The sequence below is a fragment of the Prunus avium genome, chromosome 8, assembly GCF_965620075.1.
Source record: "Prunus avium chromosome 8, drPruAviu1.hap1.1, whole genome shotgun sequence".
In the NCBI taxonomy this organism is placed as follows: domain Eukaryota; kingdom Viridiplantae; phylum Streptophyta; class Magnoliopsida; order Rosales; family Rosaceae; genus Prunus; species Prunus avium.
In genome coordinates this window covers 34966206-34977066 of record NC_142291.1, presented here as the reverse complement: position 1 = coordinate 34977066, position 10861 = coordinate 34966206, and the positions used below count along the sequence as shown (strand labels likewise).

Below are 10861 nucleotides of genomic sequence, written 5' to 3'. Positions count from 1 at the left end.
TGATTTCTTCTTGGGATTGTACCTTTGAAAGAAATTGCCTCTGCATAATAAGTACTCTTTTTTCTGTTCGATTTCTCTCAAGAAATTGTACACCAGATAGTTGTAGATATATGAATTAAAAGAAAATAAATCACTTAAATACTAGAGCACCTAAATTGTGTAATGAAAATAAAATAAAATAAAATAAAGCATAGACCAAAGATATAGTTCTAAGTTGTATAGAGATATTATTAACACATTGGATCATACATTCTTCAAGAGGTGGGAAAGGAAAATCCAGCCTTGGTATATAAACTACAAAAAATTATAGAAAATGATGATATTTATGGCTCTGTGCTCTCCAGTCTGCTAGAGAAGAAGAAAATTGTGATTTGATGATGGCATGTGCGAAGAAGTATTATCACCGAAAAAAAATAGAAGAGTCATTCATTCCATTACAATTGGGCCTATACATGATTGGAATATGTTGCTTAAAACAAGCTGAACTTCACCTGATGTGTGCTCACTCCCCACAAGATCTACCAACAAAGGAAATAACCGGCATGCGTGCCTTCTAAATGAAACCCTTTCCAAACCAGACAATACCTGCAACGCCGACACGGCTAAGTAGGTTCGGGTAGCCAATTCTTCCTTCTTTGCGGTACCCAAAGGAAGAAACCAGTGCAGAATAGGCTGATCAGTTGGCTTGTGCTCGAAAGATCGAGGCTCTGTACACTTTAGGTATATCTGCAATATTTTTTCACACACTGCCACAAGTTGAACTTCTATGTTCATATCCTCGGACATAGACGGATTATCCATGAGCGCGTTTTGGAGGAAGCTCAAATAATTCTTATAAGAGTCGTTCTCGAAATGAACCAAAGGTGGGGCAGTGAGTTCCAGGACAGAACAGACTTTTTGCAGCTTCTTCTGCAGAATTGTCTCCGAGTTCAGTTGGTGAGCATGGGATGCAACAAGGGAAAATATTTCAAGGAGGATTCCAATGTTGGCGGCTGACAAGGATTCGTGGTTTATTTTGTATAAATCAGTAGCAACCTGGAAAGAGAGAAACGAAAGTGAAGAAAATGAAAATGCTGCATTTCACACAATCAAGACATGCAAGAAATTAAGCAAACACCAGAACATCTATGTATGGGGTAAGGGGAGTAAGAACTGCATACATTACATATGCATGTATGCATGCAAAGAATGAAAGGGGAGGAAGAAAACCTGTATGATGAGTAGCTGCATAGCAATATGACTCTTCATTCTGGAAACCAAATATGCTGCTGTTTGCAGGTTATCATCCTCAAGATCATCATTTGTAAACCCCTCGTCAGACGCCAAATCTATATCACTATAAGATCGAGAAAGACCGGGAACATTGATGTCATCCATGGTTCTCAACACCTTCATAAATCCAGGCACTGCGGATGTGGCTGCTTCTTTCAGAGCCAGAAAAATCTGTCTCCATTCGTCTTCCGAAAGTCTGTTTCCCACTTCCCCAGCCAAACGCACTAATGAAGCAACCCCCGTGCTAGCAGGACCCTGAACAGGACTTCTGATGAGCCCTGTCAGAATGGACACCACACCTGGTAGTTGAGCCCTCACTATGTCAAAAAAGCTGACAAATAGATCTATGAGACAGTCTGCTGCAACTGCAGAAGTTTCAGAATCCCATGTACTTCCCTCAGGGCGTGGAGATACTGAAACTGGCGAAGACGGGTCATTTTTCATATTTGTATCTCTAAATATGGGGTAAACAACGGAATTGAAAATTGCAGTCCAGAACGAGTGTGAGAAAAGATGACCATGATCCTTTAGAATGTTAAAAAGAACTTCCAAAGAACCCTTCCGGATAGCTGATCTAGGATCTGATGTCAGCTTTGACAAACCTGTGATGACAACATAAAATTTTTGTTATGAAAGAAAAGGCTGAAGAGCAACATGAGTCTTTCTCCAAAGATATAAAAAGACAAGTATAATGGAAAATATTCAATATCAAGGGTCTGAGCAGGGGTTGCAGTATATTTTTGGGTTAATATCTTTTCAAGTGATAGATGAGGGGAAAATAAAACCTAATACCCAAAATGGATTTAATTGGATGTTTATATCTAGAAAACTCATGCATTTTCTGCTTGGGGTATAGGTGAAGATTAAGTGGTAAAGCAGGTTGCCTGTAGTTGTGCCATCCACAATGCACAATGCTAAGAAGTTGTAACACTTGCTCGGAAGCTAGCTTTAAAATCATGTTACCTGTTAGCAATGGAACCCAAAAGGATGCATGCTCATCTTTCTCGTTGAAAGTCGCTACATCTGAGCCATCCTCATTTACATTTGGAATGGACGACACATTGACCTCACTCCTCTTATTGTAAACAAGGCCTCCTTCTGCAAGTTTGACAGCACAGAACCGGAGAAATGCAATGGCATTGAGGCTAACATCACTATTGAATCTGCTATTGGTGAAGGTTAAGAGGCATTTAACACAATCAGTAAAAGTCAACGTCTCTGTCTCTGTTATATAAGGGAAATATTCTCTGACGATTTTTTCCATGGTCTCAAAGGCCAACAAGACAATATTTTTCCGCTCATCAGCTGCAGCAGCCGTGAAGACCTGATGAAAGAACAGCATGACATGAGAGACAAAGCATCTACACAAACCAAGCCTTAGTACACCATGGTAAATGCATGAAGATCATTTTCAAATCGCAAGATAAAATTTATAATCCGTGGACAACACATGCCCAAGCCTACTTTGAGATGATACAAATGATAACACACAAAATATTTTTACGTGTCGCTGCCTGAATTTATCCTTGAAAACTTCCATAGCGGCTATAGTTCAATTTGGATCACAAATCTTCAAAAATTCAACTAATCTCACACTAGCGGCTATATTTTCCCTAAATAGCCTAATTTAAGGAAACACTCTATTACCACCTCATTCCCACTACCAAAAATGTAACATTAAAGCATTCAATTTATAACACAAGAAACCAAATTATGAAACTTTAACATACCAGAAAAACACTTTTCCACCCCGATTTCACATGATTGACACGGCTGAGGACCATTTGTGAAATGCACCGAACTATTAATTCCTTAATTTCTGTAGAACCACTTTTTTGCATAACAATCACAAATGGTCTCAAAAATTCATTCTGGAAGTTGTAATTTGCCAGTTCTTCACGCTCTAAGAATTTCATAGCAAGCTGACGCAATGAATCCATCACAAATATTGCAACTGAGAGATTCTCGGACAAGCCAACTGATACAAAGAAATCTGAGAGAACATTCCATATGCGAGACCACACTAATCTGATGCGGTTCATATTGTAATGCCTGCAAAAAGAAAATGTATTCTTTAATCATAAAATCCATCCCACCTCTCATTTCTGTTCAGATGAAGTTGCATGGTTCATTTTCACAATAAATTTATCATGAATCCAGAGAGGAAGACAGAGATAAAAAGCAAAGAATGTTTCATATCTGCTAAAAAAATCACATGGAGAGGAAGTACCACATGGTTTAAATTCAAAAAAAAGATCACACGGGCTTTCTGCAAGTATGCCATTTGAGAGCTAGAACATTTTAATTTTTTTATGCATAAGATCTCAAATATAATATAAATTATGCTGTCATTATGCTCATGCAACAGAATCCCATAAAGAAAGGAGAAAAGACTCTTACGCTATTTCAACTAATTTTGTGAGGCTGAACACACGAGGGTCCGTTTGAGATTGCAACTCTGACATGGAAACTTTGCATAAAGCCTTCACAAAAGCCACTATCGCTTCACTGTTCAATCTTTGGCTATGAGCAAACACATGATTCAACTCAAAATTCCCAATCTGATCCAGCAAATTCAAGTTTGAAATAAAGTTATTTATCTGTTCTGGAGTTACCAGTCCAGAAGTATTGACTCCTACACTAGTACTGTCATATGAACCCCCACGAACAACAGCCATTACAGCTGGATTCTGGAGAGTTCCTTTTTTCTTCAGAGAAGAAAATCCAATAGGCTTTGATGTTTTCTCCTCAGTTTCAACATTTGATCCAGTCAAATAGGACGCATCAGTTGGTGCACCTTCTCCCAACAGTTGCAGATGCTCAATTCGGGAAAGGCAAGTTAGTATGTGTTCCCATGCTTCCTGAAGATGATTACCATCTTCAATGGCGATTGATATTATTGCCTGCAAACAGTAAATGTATGGGTAAAACTGATTAAAAAAAAACATTGCAAGGAAACTTACTGAGTGCACATGTAATATGCATAGAAAGTAATAAATAAATGTTCAGTGCTTTACTTTCCCCAGAGTAATCCTAAGCACTTATGATTTCTTCTATACTATTTATTATACGACAAGGGTTGGAAAAAAAAATTGAAATGCAAATTGATCCAACTTGCTCCATCATTACAGTACATAGATGCATACTTAAATGTTCTTTCTATGGCGAAAACAAGTTCCCTTTTGATTAAGATATACTGAACAGGCACAAACCTTCACAGCATCGACATTTTTTTGCTTCATATCTGCAGCATTATGCAGATAAGTAAACTTTGCCACTGAAGTGACAAATGCATCTCTCTGGGTCTGCATTCCCATCAAAGAAGTAACATGAATGGCATGCCGAAAACCTTGTAAGCATTGAGAAGTAGCAAGCCTGTCATCACTTTGGTCAAGAGTCACACTAAATGCTGCCAGCATAGGACCCCAGCAGACTTCCACCATAAACCTCAATATTGCCACATCTGTCACAGCATGATAGACAGACCTGCAGCACCAAGTAAACATGAATTCCCAAATGTTACTAGACTCTGAATAGGACAACGACGAGCAACCAGATCCCACATTGATCAGATTAAATGATCTTAATTCCCAAATCAACTCATACCAATGAAAAAATGTCCTAGCCCTAATTGGGGTTTAATACCTTAATTCTTCTGTCATAAACGAAAGATGTTGATAAGATGTAACTATGTTAATACTGGCTTTCAACCTACTACAACAGTCTTCCTCTGGCATGACTTAGAACTGGTTCTTTAAAAGTACGAGACTAAGTATGATACAAGCAGAGTTCAGTTTTCAACCCGACATGCTCAATCATCCATCATTCTTGTGTATTATCAAAACACAATCCCAGTAATCACAATATTTGGCAATAAAGAAAGCACAAAGGAAGGTATTTCTACACAGTCAAAACAAGTGTCAAAAGATATTCAAGCGGAATAGTATACGCCTTAAACCACTACCAAGCTTCCCACTTTTCCATGCTCCATCAGTTTAGTCATAGGTAAAATAACTTGCAAACAATTTTCAAATCCAGAAATAAACTTAGCTCTATCTTGTATCTAATTTTAGCTTACTCTGATTTTCCAGACTTTGCTTTAAATTGCTCTTGAATGTGCCTTATAAGAAGCCCATTTGCACCCAAAGCTTTTTCTTCAGTCTGCTTTCCAGTTACTAAATTCAGGATACCATCCAAGCCCAATAATTTGTTAAAGCTGTTTTCCTGCTTGCTCTGTGGTACAGTAGTGTCAGCGCTCATCTTAATTTCATTTTTAACAATTTGATCATATAGGACACCAAGATACTCCTCAGGTAGATCCTTGCCATCATCTATTCCTCGGTTGTTCCGGATGAAGTCAGCCTTGGTCATCTGGATAAACAACCAATGCAGAATATATGTCAGTAGACAGAAAATATGCAACCTATAGCTTCTGAAAGGCGCTAAATTGCCAATTGATGTGTATAACAAATCAAATATGACAAGAAATTTTAATCAATTTTATTTACACAGTTAAAAATAAAAAAAAATTAAAATGAAATTAATGACGTTCCATTAAAGAACTGATTTGAGCCCCTGGAATTAAACCATCTTCTGTATGACGCCAAAGGTTGCCATCCTGTATTTAGCCAAACCATATCTTGGGGAAAAAATAAATAAGACACCCAGGAGAAAAAGTCAAAAACCCGAAAATATTTACTTCAAATATCAACGGCAAAAGCAAGGCTCAAAACTTATAACTGTTTGACATAAAACAAAAGGGAACGTGTTATGCAAGCAAACCTTATCTTTCACCATGTTATTATGGGCGTCTGTATTGAGCATTATCACAGAGTATGCGAGGACATATGCAGTATCTGCACTAGTAAATGAATTTGGACTGCATTTACAATAGCGCTCAGCAAACTTCTCCATGATGCGGTCAATTTTCTGTGCTTCTCCAGGTAACCTGAAGCCCCGGAGGAAAAACCTTATTGCTTCGCCGAAATCCATCCCTTTGAAATTAAAGGAATCCACATAAGCATGCATAACTTTTAGAGGAAATTCCTCCCTTTCACCCAAATAGTCACCAATCATGGTTTCATTTAGGCCAGCAGTGTTGTTCCTCAGGAAAGAAGCCACATCTTCTGGAGAACTACCAATCTTTTTGGTGCTTATAAGAAATTCAATGCCCTTGGAAGGCTTTCTATTAAACAGCGAGATACCTTTCTGCATTCAAACAATAAAACTTTTACTACCCATGCTTATTCTTGGTAAGGCAAGAGTCCAAAAAAAAATATACTGAAGAAATAGAAGGGGAAAAGGGAGGGGAAGTGATTTAGCCAAAAAAACTCAAGCGATGGGACAAACTACCATGAAACTCATACTGCATTTCTAAATGAGTGGATACTTTATGTTGCTATACAAGAAAAGCAGAGCTCAACCTGAAGTTCAATTTTATAAGTTCGACGTTGCTCGAGAGTTGCAGCATCTGAAACTTCAGGATTTCCTTCTGGGTGTAATTCATTATCAAAAGCAGCTCCTTCTTCACCAATTGGGGTCAATTGATTCTCCATTTTCTCAGCTGAAGTGTCGCTCTCATTGGTCTTTGGTAGATAGGAGTCTCCCAGACTCAGCTGTTGGTCCATCCAAGCTCCCATTGAATTAATGATGCTAACCAAGCACTTTACTGATTCATGCCGGAAAGTGATATCCTGCACTGGAGACAGTGTTGTTGTTGAACCAGAGGGTGGTCCTAGAGCTGTTTTCAGAAGACCATTGACAATCCTGCAAATATCTGATGGAATTATAAGGGTTTTAATACATTTTACAAAAACACAATGCTTAAAAGGGAATGAAAATAAAAGGTTAAAAATGCATGTGTGCTGTGGGTGTTACAGAGAGAGAGAGAGAGAGAGAGAGAGAGGTTTAAGTACTAAGCTCTGTTATATTAAGTACAAATAGCCCCAAAGCAGAAAAAACTGGGTTTAAGCTAAGACCTTTGGCAAAACCAACCACCCAAATTGTCTTAATGTAAAAGAACGTAGTCCTATTTTCCAAACGTCTACATGGGACAGAAGAATCTATAGTCTAATTTAAATTAAGAAAGGGATCCAGATGAGCTTTATACATGGTTGGCTACAATTGGTTCTAAAATATTAAAACAGTTTCCCTACCCCCACCCCCAAAAAAAAATTGTATCATGTACAGGAAAAATAGATTAAAAGGAAAAAAAACAATTGAAGTTCATAGACAATATTGCTAAATTCATCTTATGGTTTTAATCCTAATTTGGTTGAAAAAGAATATACAGTAATTGGGAAATTTCCAAGTCGTAGCTCTGAATCTTAGCTAAGAAAGAACCTAAAGAGATTTTTTTTTTAAAGTAAAGAGACTGATTGGAAGACAATTTTCCTCTCCTTTAGCTACATACACTCAACCTTTTCCTACACACACACTCAACCTTTTCCTACACTCTAATCTCTAATAAAGGTATTGAAGATATTTAATAGCTTCATAGGGCAGAAGTGCTCGTCCAGCCAGTTTCATTAGTAACAAAAGCACCCAAATTATACAACCTTAAAGTTCGAGATAAATGTTGTTATCTCCTAGGTAGAATTCAAGCTTAAGATTTTTTGTTCAGATATTGTTAAAACTATGTGAGCTTCAAACTTGAAGGAAAACTAAAACATGCTCGCTATCCCAAAACAGAAAATAAAGAATTGCCCAGAGAAAATGCTAGTTCTGATGGAATCAGAGGCACAGAAAGCAACAATGTAACAGACAAGTGCAATACCTTTCAAAGATGTTTGGGGCATCCACATCACAGTCATAGTTGACAAAAATGTCAATGATAATCTGTGAATCCTGAGAGATCTTCTCCAATAAATTGAGGACTGTCATTTTTTGCAAGAAGCTAGGCTGCAGAACATTCTCAAGCACGCGTAAGACGAGCATTGGAAAAAATATACCAATTTCAGCTTTCAACCCTGATCTGAATTTTGATAACAAGCTCGTGAAAATAGAACACTGAAGCTGGAAAATGGCCATGACTGACAACGCACTGTTTTTTAAGAGTGATAAGCAGAGGAACTGCTTGATAGCATTGAGAAACCTGTGCCACAAGAAAATGAAAAGTATTGGCATTCTCAGAAGTGATGCATCAACTTTGGTGCAAAAGAAAGCCTACTTTAATAACAACAATATATCAACAGTGTAACAAGAAAAAAACTGCGTCTCAGATTAAAAGTCCTTAACAAGAAGAAAAAGACACTTAGTGCAGCATTCATGATTGTTTAAGCGCCTGCATTTAAACTGCCCTAGTATATAAAGTCGTTAAACATCATTTGGTCACTAATTTAAACTACCCTGACAGTCGCTAGAAATATGCCAAAGAGCAAAATGACAGAAACAGAAACAACAAACATATGCTCTACTAAGATTTCAAAGTAAAAGTAACACTAATCATAAGCAAGTGGCTACGATTAGCATACAATCACTTGCCTCTCATTGTTGCGCCAAAATGGACCCCCATTGTCCAAGATCACCTTCAAAAGCTCCAATGACAATACTTTACCCCTCAAGAGAATCTGATCATCAGAGTGCTCCTGTGATGAGAATTTCATCGATAATTTGCACAAATTCTTAAACAAAAGATACCCATCATTCCTAATCTTACTAGCGCCATCACCCGATTCAGCTCCATCAGCATTCGAATCTCCGTCACCGCGTCCACCGGCATTGCCATTTTGCAATTTCAGCTCCCTAGACGCCACCGTTTTGTTACTATCCGGACCACCATAGTTCGCGTCCATAACCTCATTGACGAAATTCTGGCAGAACAAAATGGAGCTCCCTTCGTTCAAATTCTTATCGGTGAATTCCAACAATTCATTAACCGAAACCCTAGAAATGCTAACATTCAAAGAATCCTCCTCCACTCTGGTGAAAACAATCACCATAATCTGAGCCAAAACCGACTTGGCACAGATCTGATTGGTCCCATTCAATCCCCCAAGGTACACATTGTAACAAGTCCTCACAATATTCACCAAACAATCGCCCCGGATCAAAACCCGCGGCGATCTCACAGCGGCGAGCAGAGTCCGGAGCACGCCGAGCTCGATCGGCTCCTCGCCGAGCCCAGCGCACTTACACAGCGACTCGACGAGCTTAAAGAGAACAAATTTCTGATCGGAAGCGTCGATCTCGCCGCGGAAGAGGCCGACGGAGAAGAGCTTGAAGGCGCAGTCGACCGCGGGCTCGACGACCTTGGGGTAGGCTGAGTCGAGGGCGAGGAGGATGGGGCCGAGGACGAAGTCTGAGTCGGCGAGGGAGAGGCCTGAGATCGGCGATTTGGGGTCGACGATGGACGAGTCGGAGACCGAGTCGAGCTTGTCGAGCGCGGACTTGCAGGCGGCGACCAAATGCGAGTGCTTGCGCCACGCAGCATTTTTTACGATCTTGTCGAGCGACGGGCCCAGGAGGCGGCCTGCGCGGGAAGGGCCGCCTAGGGTTTGGGAAGCGGACATTAATTTGGGATCTCGACGGTGATCGGCGAGTTACGCATTCGCGGTGACGATGGGATCTCTCATTTCGTTTCAGTGAGAGATTAGAGATGGGAGAGAGTGGTGAGATGAAAACAATAATTTTTTTTGTAATTTAATATTTATAGTTTTATATGTGACTTTGTCATCAGCTGTTGGTATGGTTTGGTTAGTTGTTGCCTGAGGACTTATGTGCGCCGACGATTGCGTTCTTATCGGAAAATTCTTATGCCACTTACGTTACGTTGGTCTCTCTGTCTTTGTGTTTGTGTTTGTGTTTGTGTTTGTTAGCATATTAAAGTAAACCAATCCACTAATCCTTGATTACATCATTTGGATTATGGTTATATTTCTTGAATATTTTTTTCAGTGTCTGAATTTTTTCATTTGCTTTTTGTACCTTTTATTTTAAAAAATTCTTCATTTTTTTATGTGTTCATGTATTTTTCGATATTGAGGGTTTCAAAATACCTTTTAAAAGGATCACATATAAATTATGCACAATTTTTAGGAAGGAAAAATTGACCGAGTTAAGCTATATGTGACACGTTACAACGAAATCTTAAGTGAGGTGGAAAATTGATGCAATTTTTTTATGCGGGTGACAAATTGCAACAATGCATTTCATATGTTATTAGTCTAAATTAGCGATCTTAAATTGTTACACGTCTTGTTTTAAAGTTTGCAATTACCTTTACAACTTTCTAAAGCAACCCACAACTACATTTGTAAATAAAAAAAACATGATTCTAGCACTCCGAAAATTACTCTCCATACTCTTCCACCTTTCTTCACTCAGGAGAATTTGCATAAGGTTGTATATAGAATTTAAAAGTCATCACCCTTGGAAGAACCCTCAACAAGCAGGATTTTGTTCATATGGTCACTCATGGTGTTGTGGACTTGCATCCCCTATTTAGCTTAATTAATGATTGTAAAGAGCTTGTCGGTCGAAAATGGTTATGTTGCTTATTTCAAGTTTGAATCCCCACAGTATCACAGTTGTGTGTGTGTGAAAAATTATCCTCCTCTTAGTTTAAATTATCGCTTGTACTAAAATAAAA

General features: G+C 38.7%; 1 protein-coding gene across 2 annotated transcripts; it reads right to left on the bottom strand.

Annotated features, from left to right (window-relative positions):
* Positions 1 to 204: 204 nt before the first annotated feature.
* LOC110753298 (SEC7-like guanine nucleotide exchange family protein) lies at positions 205 to 10054 on the bottom strand. Of its 2 annotated transcripts, XM_021954177.2 has the most exons (11): positions 8755 to 10054; positions 8048 to 8365; positions 6696 to 7038; positions 6055 to 6480; positions 5351 to 5643; positions 4485 to 4758; positions 3673 to 4175; positions 3003 to 3324; positions 2236 to 2596; positions 1210 to 1874; positions 205 to 1035 (listed from the first exon to the last, which is right to left on the bottom strand). In XM_021954177.2, the coding sequence occupies exons 1-11, from the start codon at positions 9780 to 9782 to the stop codon at positions 427 to 429; spliced, it is 5142 nt and encodes a 1713-aa protein (XP_021809869.1). In that variant the 5' UTR covers positions 9783 to 10054; the 3' UTR covers positions 205 to 426. The 2 variants fall into 2 exon arrangements, with proteins under 2 accessions (XP_021809869.1, XP_021809870.1); XM_021954178.2 differs by lacking the exon at positions 8755 to 10054 and having other exon boundaries at positions 6696 to 7048; positions 8048 to 8227.
* Positions 10055 to 10861: the final 807 nt, after the last annotated feature.